The 14,910-nt window shown below is 42.3% G+C and overlaps 1 protein-coding gene across 1 annotated transcript in view; it reads right to left on the bottom strand.

The window, feature by feature from the left end:
• Window positions 1-1,896: 1,896 nt before the first annotated feature.
• The window catches only part of LOC311253685 (dihydropyridine-sensitive L-type skeletal muscle calcium channel subunit alpha-1-like), a 344,036-nt gene continuing 331,022 nt past the window's right edge, over window positions 1,897-14,910 (bottom strand). The window contains exon 42 of the mRNA XM_084347719.1: window positions 1,897-2,268. Coding sequence (XP_084203845.1) covers window positions 2,259-2,268 — 10 coding nt within the window. The 3' untranslated portion in view covers window positions 1,897-2,258. The remainder of the gene's footprint in view (window positions 2,269-14,910) is intronic.

Below are 14,910 nucleotides of genomic sequence, written 5' to 3'. Positions count from 1 at the left end.
ACACATTATCTGCCACGAAACTAGTTCATTTCACCAATATTTTCTTACGATATGCTAGTGCTATTCCCCTCTGAGTCCGGGCTCGTCTATTGTCAACATCCGGGGTCTGTAGGTTGATCTACTACCTCTGACCTGGAAGATGTCGTCTCTGAGCTGCGCGCGCACCCGCGACAGCCCGGCTTGTTTACCTGTAGCTGCTACTGCTAGTTTGACCCCAGATGTTGATAATGGACGAGCCCGGACTCAGAGGGGAATAGCGCTAGCATATCGTAACAAAATATTAGTGAAATTAACTAGTTTCGTGGCAGATAATGCGTTATATAGAGGCTGTGTGTCGCTGCCCTGTTACTCGCATTATATGGATATATCGGCGCTACACTGAATCTAATTTCGTCCGAACGACGCCAAATGACACCAAAGTTATCTGGGTGAGTAAATGACCATATATTTTGCTAGAAAAAAGGTCCAGGTTGTAAAAAACGGTAGTTATCCTTTAAGACCTTCCTTTTTGATATAGCTTATAGTTAGGGCTGGCCCAGGCCTGTCTTGGACCAGCTCTTAGTTATGCTGCTATAGGCCCAGTCCGGGGGACAAATGACACGCTGAGCTTCTCTCTCCTCCTCTCCTCTCCATCTGTATACATTATGCCTGTATACATGCCCCATCTCTGCATGTCACTGACTTCACTTCTTCTCCGGAGTCCTTGTGCTTTCTAGTTCTACAGGCTCTCATGGATCCTGGCCGCACCCGGGTCGTGGATCGTGGATGCGCCTACTGCCATGGCCCTGCCTGACACCCACCACTACTGTTGCTAATATTAGTCATATCTCTGTTACATACGTTTCACTACTATTATTGTAATGCATTACTACATACTATCCTTACAGTTAACCACTACTACTGTTATTACTAGTAGTCACATTTCCATTATGTACATTTCATTATTATTGCTGTAATACCTCTTTATGTACTTTCATTCCTGTCAACCATCTATTATAATTGTATACATTGTGATCTCGTTGATCTGCTCTGTACATGCGACATCTATTGCACGTCTGTCCGTCCTGGGAGAGGGATCCCTCCTCTGTGGCTCTTCCTGAGGTTTCTTCCGCATTTTTTTTCCCCTGTTAAAAGGGCTTTTTTTGGGGCAAGTTTTTCCTCACTCGAATCGAGGGTCGAAGGACAGAGGGTGTCGTCTCTGTACAGATTGTAAAGCCCTCTGAGGCAAACTGTGATTTGTGAATTTGGGCTATACAAATAAAATTTGATTTGATTTGAACCCATATCCCAACATCTCTGATCCAAGTCATAACGAAAACATTTTCTGATAATACTGCAGTCACAGTGTCATGAACACTGTGCAAAGAAAACACAGGAACACTGACGAATGAAAACTTGGATTGTCTCACACAATGTGACCACCACCTCACCATGGTCTAACCCCAGCTCACATTCCCTGCTAGTGGGTGCACAATCCAGCACACTTGGTGAATTCAGCCTGACATGATAGGAAGAGCCGCCATCAAGCTAGAGTTTTAGAAGAGACTTTAATAAACACAATTTAATAAAATAAAATTTCACAGCTTCTGTTCCATGCTTGCGACATGTAAGAAAAACAGTGCGACTACCACTGATCTAGCAGCTTTAGAACCCGATAAAACCCTAATCCTGACTCTTCAGGAGTTGTTGGTAACCAAAATGTGAGTGAATTTTGGATAGCAATTTAGCTCCAAATCAATGCTAATGTGTACTGGATATGAACGGCTGGATGTCTTTTTAAGGTGATTGTTATTGTCTTTACAGCTTGCTGTCCCCAAGCAGCATGAACAAATCCATTAATGCACATCAATGGCTCCAGAATACAACAGACAAAAAAAAAAGAAGACATTCTTATACGTGTAAAGGACCTAGTATTTATTCATTAAACAGCATAACCACAGCAAAAGTTCACACCAGTTCAGTGTTTGATAATTTTACAAGAAAAGTTGTTATGTAGCAGGGAGTGTTCTGTGGTTTTACATGTCTTCAATATTAGCTGACATTAACAAATAAAAGTTTTTCCTCCTGGTCCTAAACCTAATGCTCTATAAAGGGTGAAAGTGGTGTTAGCAGGGTTGGTAGTCTATGTAGTCCCTTTCATCACAGTCCTCTCTGTGTCCGTTGAGAAGGTCCTGCCGTCTCCATATTGCCAAAGTCAAAGGTGATGGCTTTGAAGTATTCTGATAGACATCAATGGTTCCAATTCTTCAAAATGACTGCTAATAAAGGCTGAGAAAACAGGGAGAAGAATTAAACCGTAATTTATTTCAGTTTCAGGCTAACATGCAAGCCAAACCCTATGCAGTAAATCATTTCAACAAAAGACCATCTTTCAATAGGATTACACCAGCCACAATGCCCGTCAACTTGTTCACCATCTGACCCATGCATCTACAGCAGTCATTACTACATTATTACATGAGTACTGAAACACCTTTATTTTTTATCTCAGCGACAGCTTTAAGGTTTTGTGACTGATTCCAGGATGGTTGTGACGCTAATGCACTGGAAAAATCTGTCCACACTAGGACAAAATATTTATACAGCAATATATCATGACCATTCCTCTTGAAATACAATTATTGATACGCTGGCGCAATATATTGATATGTTTATTTAAACATGCAGCACATTGGCATGATGGCATACATTGACAAGGTGCAGTCAGTGTGTGTGATAAAGAGGCACTAAGCTAACACTGCACTTTTTATACATTGTTTCATCTCAGTTTCAAATTCTGTGACGCTGACACAACAATGCAGTGAATAAATACATCATTCCTGCACTGGACTTTTGTATTCTTCAGGTAGACAGATATCATGCTGCAGCATTAGATGATTAATTTGCACTGTATTAACTATTGCAGAATAGCTGTAATATGCTACTATCATTGTCATGGGCAGTGTATTGTGAATTTGATTGTATCGTGAGTTACTGCTAGCCCTATTGCCGGCCCTGTTCCACACACAGACATGTAAACCTGGCAAAATACAAAACCCCATTTGTGATACTTCCTGCTACAATGGATGTCTCCTTGCACCAAATTTGCCATGACAAACAAACCCACACACACACATTACCAGCCATACTGTTGGGGCTGGTAATGAACAGTGTACATGGGATGTCCCGATGACTGAGTGGATAATGGCAACATCCCTGATTTGATATTTGTTGCATGCCATACCGCCCCCCCCCCCCCCCCTTGTCCTGTCTGTCTCTATACTATCAACTGTCAAAAGAATATGAAAGAAATAAGGGTGTTCTGATAGATCGGACACTGATCATAATCGGCTGATAACGATACGGTAAGGTCGTTTCTCGATGTGCCGCTAATATGCCACACAGCGCAGGACTCTGCTGCTCACTGGCTGCCAACAGCTAGCAAGCTCTCCTTCTGCTGACATTGTTGTGTCGCAGCCAATGAGTGCGTGACATGCTGGAAGACAGCTTGACATGTCTTTTCCAAGTTTCTGAGATATGGTGTTGATGGGGACATATCTCTCTCTCATTCCATGGCCTGCATGCATGTACACTATGGACGAGCCAAACATTCCTTTGCTTGCATAATAAATCAGGAGTACTTCCACATGTGTCATCACACCTAACAATGATGCGAGAATATGATTCTGAAAGATGTACGGCATGCAACACGAAGGTCGCCCGTGCAAAACGTTCTTGTGGACAGTGGCAGCCCGAGGAGGCAATACATCGAATATGATCCTGTTCTTTGTTGTGCCTATGAAATTAAGTAAAAGCATTGTGAGTTTGCACTATAAATATCAAATGAATTATTTTTACCGTTATTATAACACTATAAGACTTTTTCATTATACTTTTCCAATCTTAAGCTTTGATTTACATTGAAGATACTGATTTGAATGTGTTATTGTTCCAATAAAAACGTTCTATTAAAAGCTTGTGTCTCTATTGTGTTAGCGGCTTGTAATTTTAGATTAACTTGACTTTATGATGTTACACACATTCTGACTACATGGTCATGTAATACAATCACCAGTTTTGTTCTTCTCCAAGCATGATGACCATTAGAGTGACCATTCTTAACTTATAGGCTATTATAACACCCATCACTCACTCGGAATGACCTAATTTGGCTGGTTTTAGAGAAGAGGTTTGTCTAAAGAAATGTTATTTAAAATAAAACTGTACTAGGTATCTCCATACAATCACTGGGTATTGTTCAACAACATCTTAGGGAATGCAGTAATAGTTTATTTGAAATGAATTTATGATTTTCTGTTAAATGAGAGAAAAGTAAAGGAGTCCCCCTTTCATATTACCACAAAAATGCAATTTCTGCCTAAATTACAGCTATGTTTTCAGGTTCATTTTTCAGGATTTTTTTTAAGTGAATTAACTTATGACTGACTGGTGATGTAGGACAGACACCTTGTTCATAGCTCAGCAAATATTAGTAGGAAAAGAGTGAGCATTCTCAAGTAATGGGCTTTTTTGTCATCTTTCCATTATGCGGACTGGCCTAATTTGTCTGTTTTACAGAGATTGGGGTAGTTCTAAATAATACCCCCAAAAACAAATTTTGCCCCAAATAAAAGTTCACAACAATCCATTTCATGAATAGGAGACCCTGAAGATTAAAAAAAGCACAGTTGTGTTTTGTTCTACCTCGGGTAGGGGTATCTCAAAAACTAAAGCCTTTTTTGAGGACTTGCTGCTAGACTGTTAGCCAGTCTGGGTTGGCAGACTGAGCTGTGGTCTCGGAGGCCGCGATAACTCCTAGTGAGGTGTTTGAGCTGGCAGCAGAGGCTGCGTTGGATGAAGCCTAGAAGCTAAGGCAGCGCACGCAGTCCATACACCGGTCTGGGCAGTCGAGTTCTGTGGCTCAGCTACTTCCGGAGAGGCGTAGCAGTCTCAAGCAGACTTGCTTTGCTGAACAGGGCTCCTCACAGAGTTCAGGAAATACAAGGCAGGGGTGTCTGCGACAGTCAGCATTTCTGCCCTCACTCTCGGGAGTGCACCAAGCATGCGTCTGCTAACCCTCGCCAGTGCCCTGACGGTACACATCCCCCGAATTGCAGGCAGTAACCAAACTGCAGGGTACCGATCATCCATGGGCATGAGGTGCACTGCCATTCTGGCCTGCAAGATTTCTGCCCTACTGGGGAAAGGTGCATATATATTTATATACACACATCTTTATTTGTAAAGAGTTAAGTTGCCTGTAACAAAAATCGAGTAATATTGTGCTGATCCCTCAACTGTTTATCGCCACCAGCTGGTAGTTTTTGGTATAGTTAATTATCTTAAGTTTCATTTTCTCACCATGTGCTCAGTTGATTAGCTAGCAGCCTACAGTGTGTGCAGCATTTTCTTTATGTTACAGCCTTGGGAAAGATTTGTCCATGAGTATAACTCAGATATTGTTTAAATTCATATTTTTTGTGTTGATTAAAATTCATAGTTGTTCTAAAAAGGGCAATATGCTACTACAGTAAGTTAATGACCGCTTTAAAGCTGCAAATCTTTGCTTTGTCTTCATTTCATGTACATATACAGTATGTATCGTGTACAATGTGTATTGATTTGTTATTTTTGTTGTGTTGTATCAGTTTTACAGAAACATTAAACCGCAAAACCAGAAGACGGATTGTGGGAGTTTTTTTTTTGCTATCTGACTAGCATTGTTCTGCTACACCAGTGTGAGTACAGAATAAATATAGTTTTTTCAAAAGTAAAAACTTAACATAGATATAATAGTAAATATTAGGTTTTCTGGAATACAAAAATTAAAAATTGGAAAAAAAAGTTTTTTTAAATTGTGTATGGTCTTTACAATTAAGGGTCTTTTTTTAACCCAATTAATAATAATCTTTTGAACCTTTTCAATCAGCTTTCCGAGCCTGTCATTCCACTGAAAGTAGTAAATTACATTCTACTACTATGGACTCAAACTCTACCTTGGTGCTTCTGTTACTGGATCTCGGCACTGCATTTGATACCAAAGACCATGGCATACTGTTAGATTGACCTTGAAAAGTCAATTTGGCATCTTTGGCCTGGCTCTCGCTTGGCTAAAGTCTAATCAATCGCATAGAACACTATGTATTCTTATGATAATATTACAATATTTACCAATGCAAAGTATACAGTCCCCCAGGGCTCTGTTTCACATCTTGGCCCAATTATTTGTAGTTATTGGAATACATTTCCACTGCTACGTGGACGATACTCAGCTGTATGTACCTATAAGAGCAGACAATCTTTCACAGATTCCACATTTAGAGACCTGCTTGTCTGCGGTGAAAAATGGATATCAGAGAATTTCCTGCTCTTACATTCGGATAAAACTCAGATGTTGGTCATTGGCACCGCTTGACAGAGACACCATTTTGATAAGGTAATGGTTATTCTTGACAACCGTGTTATTTATTCAAGTTCAACTGTCAAGAATCTTGGTGTTACATTTGATTCTACCCTCTCTTTTGATTAGCACATTAGAGAAATTATCAAGATCACATTTTACCACCTACGCAACTTAGCTCAAATTAGGTCTTTCCAGTCCATGGCTGATGCAGAGATCATAATTGATGCCTTTGTTTCATCTAGACTGGATTACAGTAATGCTTTATTTTCAGGTCTGCCACATGAGAGCACTAAATGTCTGCAAATGGTTCAGAATGCTGCAGCTAGAGTTTTAATTTTTATCATATTATTACAATCGCAGCCACACTTCATTGGCTCCCAATTCATGTCAGATCATATCTGTAAGAAAAGTTAATTTTTGAGTCTCATTCACAACTCGTGCTGATGCTTTGGATTTCCCAACTTGTCATATACCGACGCATTGGGGTGGTGACCGACCTGTCCATTAATCCCAAAACGTCAGTAATTGATGAGTTGAGAATGACACTCAAAATTACAAATAGGACCTTTAAACATGGAGTAAAGTAAAGAAGATAACTTCTCACTTATTTTTAATAACAATATATGTCACACAGCTGCTGTCATTAACCTGAACTTTTCATAAGCCAGGCAACAGCCGACTACTTTATATCAGTTTTTGATTCTAATAAAAATAATTTTGATTAACAAGTTGCAATGTACTCTGCATGTAGAAGAGAGCAAGGCATCTTGTCACATTGGCAAGTTGTCACACTGTTTATATATCCAACAATAAAGCTTTGTAAGAATTCTAACTGTTGCATGTGAAACTTATTGTTCACAAGTCATTGTGACACAACTGACGATGTGTCGAGCTGGTGGCACCGCACGATCAGTGCCTAATTACACCCCACCCAAGAGGATCTCAATTGCTGTGCTGATTAATTTACTCTGGGATCTACAACAACTAGTCCTATTAAGAAGTCTGATGTCTGGTGTCAAAACCAGTGACCGCTGCGAAAGGGCAGATGACAACCTGGGAAAGACCTGGTGACAGCCTGGAGAGACTGCTGACAGGAGGTAAATAGACCCCACCGGGGCTGGCCTGGGCTAGCTACCCATGCGGGCAGGAGCCAGACAGTGACTAGGATCCACCCAACTACTTGCTACGAAAAGTTCCAAAGGAAAAATACCCCTTGAGTCTGCGAGAGCAGGGGTGGAAGAAGACTCATCGGCGGACCACACGGCTATGGACCTTGCAATGGAAACGACAACGAATGAAATGATCAGCATGGAAGTTGAAGGAGCAACAGCACTGGCAGGACACAAGTTACAAAGCTGCATCTGTGGCTGGAAAAAGATAACTTCAGAAAAGGGGCTAAAGAACCATCAGGGTAGGAAAAAGTGCTTGAGAGAGCGAAGCAAGGGGCCTCGCATTGACCACTACTTCCTCAGAGGTAGGGCAAATCAGTCGAGTGAAGCCCAGTGGCAGGATACTCACCACAGTTCACAGGGTATCAGAACCCCAGACGAAGCCCAACCAAGCACTGATCCACCAACGGACTTCGGTCGAGAGCCCACTCAGCCACAGTCTGCAGTAGAGAGGAAGATGGATGGATGTAAGCCTCAGATATTGTGGCCTAAATCCTGCCAGAAACAGGAGTGGGAATCCACCGACACAGACCTTGTCCATCTCTTAGAAGGTCTGAAGGGGTGCACGGGAAGAAAGCTGGACAGGATCGGGGATGTGATCTACAGCTATGGAGCAGAGAGGTTTGGGGTGAAAAGGCAGAACCAGAGGACACAGAAGGAGTCATCAGCCCATCTGAAGTCCAGGAGGCAGCAGGAGATTGAGAGACTGGTGAAGGAAAGAAGGTGCCTGAGGAAACAGTGGAAGAAGGCAACAGAAGAAGAAAGAAAAGGACTTGAGGCACTGCAGGGTGACATCAAGCAGCGTCTGGCAACACTGCGACGTGCAGAATGCTTGAGAAAGCAACATAAGAAGAAGGAACGAACGAGGACTGCCTTCTACAGAGATCCCTACAAATTCACTAAAAACCTCTTCGTCAAGGAGAAAACTGGGACCCTCAAAGCACCCATAAGGGAACTAGAGGAGCACCTGAGGAAGACCTACTCAGACAAACAGAGGCATGTGCCAGTCAGCATTCCGGATGACATGCCACCAATCCATCCATCTGAGCACCAGATGGAAACAAGGCCCTCTAAATGGAGCGAAGTTGAGAGCACAGTGAGGCGGGCAAGAACAGCCTCAGCCCCTGGGCCCAACGGCATACCATATAGGCTCTATAAGAACACGCCGGGCGTCTTGAAGTACCTCTGGAAGCTGATGAAAGTGGCATGGGAAAAAGGAATCATACCAAAAGGCATGGCGGAGGGCAGGAGGGATCCTGATTCCTAAAGAGAAAAATTCCTCAACCATCAACCAATTCCGCCAGATCAGTCTTCTGAATGTGGAAGGAAAGATATTCTTCAGTGTGGTGGCCCAGAGGCTCTCAGTATTCCTGCAGAAGAACAACTTCGTTGACACCTCAGTGCAGAAGGCAGGGATAAGTGGTTTCTCAGGCTGTCTGGAACACGCAAATGTCATCTGGCACCAAGTACAGACGGCCAAGAAGGAGAAGAAAGACCTGCATGTAGTTTTTTTAGATCTTGCCAATGCCTTCGGGTCAGTGCCTCATGAGATGTTGTGGACCGCGTTCAACTTCTTCCAAGTCCCAGAGGACATCACCAGGCTGGTCAAAGCCTACTTCCAGGACCTCCAGTTTTGTGTCACAGCACAGGCTAGTACAACTGCCTGGCAGCACCTGGAGACGGGCATAATGGCGGGCTGCACCATCTCCCCACTGGCGTTTACTATGGCAATGGAGCCTGAGCGTGAGCCTCCCTTCAGGAAGCTCACGACCACACCAGAGCAGCACTTGACCACAGTCACAATAGACAAAAACACTACTATGACTTGAGACGCCTTCAGGCTACCTTTGCTGTTGGTGACCTTGTCAGGGCCAAGTCCCACCCTAGATCTGACGCACAGTCCAACTTTACAGCAGTGTTAATTTTGTCAGACGAGACGAAAAATATTCGGCAACAATGTTTTTTTTCATGACGAAAACGAGACGAAGATGAGACGAAATCAATGCCCTTAAACACTGACTGTGACGAAATTAACACGCATTTTTTGTTTGTGAAATCTACTTAATCAAATAAAAACTTAATAAAATGTCTCTTTCTTTTTTCGTCACAGACTTTTAAATTACAATCCAAAAAGTGCCTTCACTTTAGTTTTTTTCTCCTCCTGCGCTGCTGCCAGGGGAGTGTGTGTGTGTGTGTGTGCCTGAGTGAGGAGCACACACAACACCGGTGCTCTGTACTAAGTGCGGCGAGTACAAATAGAGCTTCTCTGGTGAAACATGCTACAGAGTAATTTCACGCGTTAACAATAAATGTATTCCTGCCTGATAAAACGTATTAACCGTACTAACCCTCCTGAGATGTCGTAGCTTCATCTGGGTCGATTTACCTGCTTAAAAAAATTAAATTTGGTGGGATCTTTGGCAACCTATTACCTATCTTACTTCAGACATCACGTCAGCAGAGTTTCTGGTTCACATCGGTGTGGCACGGGCCGACAGAAAGCAGCAACACGTGTCTTTGCAGCTGCTCCTCTAGCAACGTAGCATTCCTAATCAACATGTGGAGCTACTTCATCAGGTAATAATGACATAAATCTTGTGAGATGAGTGAGAAAAAGACTAAAATGAATCTATTGGTTTGACTAGATAAATTGTGATTAACATTACTGTCAATCTGCTTTCAAAGACTAAAGAAAGACGATTGACTAAAACTTCACTAAAATACTTTGGATTTTAGTCGACTAAAACTAGACTAAAATACTTTGGATTTTCTTTGACTAAAACTAGACTAAAATGCCAAGACTTTTCGTCGACTAAAATGTGACTAAACAAAAAGGAATACAAGCTAACTAAATCTGACTAAAACTAATAAGGGCATTTGACACAAGACTAAGACTAAAACTAAATTGAAAAATAGCCGACAAAATTAACACTGCTTTACAGCTAAACTGGCACCCCTGTTCACAGGCCCATTTCAGGTCAGTCAGAAGCTGGGGAATGTCATTTATAGACTGACTAGGCTGGACACTGGCGCGGATGCTGGAGTCTTTCATGTTGTGAACTTGCAACCATTCCACACTTGGGACTCAGTTTCTACCAGCAGGGGCACCTCTCCTGTGAACGCAGAGCGGGACGACCCTGGGGACTTGGACAGTGATTGCCATGTCACCTGGACTGACCTCCCTGTTGCAGACATGAACTGTGACATGCCTGGTGTGGCTGACCCATTTCCCATGGACTGTGATGAACTGTGACTGTGTCAGACACTGACCCGGACCATATTGGACGATATGACTTAAGACCAAGACATCGCCCCCGAATCACATCTGGTTGGTCAGACAACAGATGGACAAATACTTACCATACTGGGAGACTTGACCTGAAATAGACAGTTGGGTTGTTGAGTTTATTGGTTTATATGACTAGCAGATAACCAGTGCAATACAGAGTTACATTGTTAGGGTTCTAACCCCGAAGGGGTAGAACCCTTCTAAGATTGTACCGGTTTATTAGATTGTACCGGTTTATTATTATTATTAGGGTTCTAACCCCGAAGGGGTAGAACCCTTCTAAGATTGTACCGGTTTAGTATTAGGGTTCTAACCCCGAAGGGGTAGAACCCTTCTAAGATTGTACCGGTTTGTTATTATTATTATTTGTTGTCTGCCGCTTGAGCTCAAATTCCCGTGAGCTGGAATGGCCCAGAAACTTGAAACTTGGCCCAATGATTGGAAATGATGTGCATCAACTTTTATTAAAATATGAGCGCAGTCGGCTAGATGGTGGCGCTGTAATTAAGGTTTTAAAATGCGTTTTTCAGAAATTCACCATTCTCACACCGTAAGTCCGATTGACTTGAAATATGACACACAAGTGCAGCTCGATGTGCTCTACAAAAAATATCATTGGACCATATAGGTCCGCCTAACTAGATTTTTTGCTAATTTGCATAATGTGAAAAACAGTAAAGTGAATAAAACTTTTGCAAAATTGACCCTATCAACACCAAATTTGGTATACAGCCTAGGGGGATGACAAGACAAGTTTCTATTATAAATGAGCCAGATTGGTCAAAAAACATGGCCGCCATGGACCAATTAATATCCGCAATGGGCGGAGCTTAGAAATGATTGACCATAACTCCTACACCCTTTGACCTATCATCACAAAACTTGGTGGGCAGGTCCACAACGGGACTGGGAATCTGCCTACCAAAGCATTTTGAGCTCAACCCATAGGGGGCGCCATAAATGCCACACATGCGTATCTCAAAGACCATTGGACGGAATTTCACCAAATTTAGTATGCATGCTCTAGGGGTGACTATTAACTAATATCTTGACCGCCATGTTGATAGGTGAAAGTGGGCGTGGCCTGTTCCTCATTAACCGCCATTGTTTGCTTTTTAATCATTTATGGTGAGCCAGAAGGACCTACAGACATGAAACTTGGTAGGTCTAGCGTAAATGATGTCCAAATGCTGCTTAAAACATTTGATCACAATCGGCCTAATGGGGGCGCTATAACATAAGAGTGTAAGCTTCAAAAGGCTCTCCCCACGAACCTATGAGTGCTATTGACTTGAAATTTCTTGTACATGTCCTCCTAATAGTACTCTACAAATAAAGCCTCTTCAGGGTGGCTTCAGGGTGGCTGGTTTGGGACGAAAAAGGTTAGAACCCGCGGATTGCCGCTTGCGGCTATATATTTTTTTGCATTTGTTGTGTTTATATTGTGTGTCTTGCCTTCTGGGTTCGCCACTGGTTAGATTTACATAAGTGGTTGTTGAAAAAAAAAGTGGGATTTGACGCAGTACTTTTCCAACTTGTATTTTGGGATGTGGACTAATCTTTTACTTTTATACTCGGTCCAATGATATGTATATCAGTTTGCTGAGCATCCTATCTTACCCTGTGTGTTACGGCTAGGGGTGTAACAACACACAAAAATCACGGTTCGATATGTACCTCTGTTTTGAGGTCACGGTTCGGTTCATTTTCGGTAGGGTACGGGAACAAAATGTAAAACATAAATTTGCTTGTTGTTTATTCGGAACTTTTGTAAACCAACAATTTATTGTAACATCATACAAAATATGAAAAAAAAAAAAAAAATAGAATGCTGTTGTAAAGTGCTGCCTGGTAATAAGTTAGATTAATTATTTTCACTGTCTCTTTAAGTCCCTCTGCCAGGTTTGCACTGGTGTGTTGTTCATACGGGCTGAGTTGTTAAGGAGAGGCTGCTTCCCAAAGTCAGCTGCGTTTGCACTAAGGTCATTTATGATATTCACACTTGGGTGGTGCCGTTTCAAGTGCCGCGGCACAACGCAGAACTTCAGCCGAATTTAGCACAGAACAGACCGGAAGTCTGACACGAAACAACAACAATACATCCGGTTGATTTTCAAAATAAAACACTCCGCGTTGATACAAGCACAAAAACCTCAAAAAAGTAATCAACAAATATGCGCTCTTCTTCTAATCCTTCAGTAGGAAACACTTCGTGTTGTTCTGTTTATAACACGTATAACTGCAGTCGTGTGTGATTATGTAATTATCACAGGAATTCCTCGGTTTCGTTTCTCCAGCTGTTCGGCGGAACTGCACCGTGCTGGCCTCGTCTTTCTCTGTTGCAATATTTAACCAGGACGCCGAAGTGTTCCCAAGCAGGAGACTTAAGCGACAAGGGAGGGTCTTCAAGCTCTGGTTTCGCGCTAGCATTAGCCATGATGTAAACGGGCTGCACGTGTAGCTGCAGGCAGAAAATAAACACACGCAACTTCTGTTCCGGAAACTCACCCGTGCACAGCCCTGTACCGAACCGAACGTCCTGTACCGAAACGCTTCAATACAAATACATGTATTGTTACACCCCTAGTTACGGCTAACTTTTCATTGAGTTTATGTATTACGAAATGCTAAGTGAAGCTTGGTTACTTCTTCTGCTGTGTACGGCTGAAGACAGCCTTATTTTCACCAGGGGGAAATATCTAACAGTCATAGTTATTATTAATGTAGCGCCACTAGGTGGCACCTCCTTTTGTTTTAATGGGTAATGTGACCCATACGATGAAGAAGAGTAGGTTTTTACTTCCGCTCCCTATGAGAACAAGGATGCCGCCAACAGAGCGAAGACTTCCCTTTTTATTTTGTTTTATTTTGTAAAGTGTTGGTAGAAGAACCTCGGCCTGTGTTCATTTACATGTATGACTATAACATTAGTGCTGTAGAGACCTGGCATGGTATGGTCAGTAGCTTAATATGAATAAAAGTGCCGTGCGGAAACCCCCACACGTTGCCTGCCGTCTCTTGAGTAACCGGCAGGCATGCAAACTGGTAAGGGGAGAAAAAGGTGAGAACATTGCATGGATAGAGAAACCGGGTACAACTAGGGGGGTCCGGGGGTATGCCCCCCTGGAAGAAAATTTTGTCAATTTCAACAATTAGATGTATCAATCTGGACTACTCTGAAGAGAAAATTGAAAGATTTGTTTAACTTAAAAATTTATTATTTACCAAGGCATTGTATCAGCAGGTTAAAGACAATAGGCATATAGAAATTGCACAAAAGACCAGCTCAGCCCTAAAGCCTGTACAAGACAAAACAAGATGACAAAAATCACTTAATAGTAGTTTATTTATTATCTATTATTATTACAGTCTTCCACTGCATTTTGGGAGATGGTAATCAATGTTCAGGCACAGCAAGCAGAAAAAAAGATCAAATTTGATCATGTTTATATTACAATAATTACTAACTTACTTACTACTTAATTTGTACTCTAAATTGATGTTTAACTCTACTTCTATTTGGTACGTGCTAACGGGCTTTGCTATTGGTTTATTTTGGAGAGGCAGCCCACCTGGGAGGGGGTGACTCTCTCCATCTCATGTGAGGTGGAGAAGGGGGAGAAACCTGGGGCACATGCTGACGGGCTGGGTATTGGGGCAGTGGCAGCCTGGTAGCAGCCCACCCAGCCTGCTTGATCCACCTAACAAGCCTAGAGACACTCTTGCAGCAAAAAGCAGCTCCAGGTAATGAGTGAAGAGGTCAGCGTGACGTGTGAAGAGGTCAGAGTGTTACTATAGCTCAAGCAACGCCAAAAACAGCCATTAAACAGAGTTTCTCTGTTAGCTAACAGTTTGAGTCAAGCACTGAGAATGAAACCAACAAAGCAAACCAATTAGAGGCCGAGTAGAGCAGGTATGATTGCACCCTCTGCTGTTTAAACAGAACAATACAATGATAAAGACAGACAGAAGAATGCATTCATACCAATTTCCCCTGGTAGATTTATGAGCTTTAAGAGCAAAATAAGCACATGATAGGTTGGTAGATATCGTCACAGTCCCACAGCGGT

The sequence above is a fragment of the Pagrus pagrus genome, assembly GCF_965226575.1.
Source record: "Pagrus pagrus genome assembly, chromosome: 3".
NCBI classification, from domain to species: Eukaryota; Metazoa; Chordata; class Actinopteri; order Spariformes; family Sparidae; genus Pagrus; species Pagrus pagrus.
This window is presented reverse-complemented; position numbering and strand designations above follow the sequence as displayed.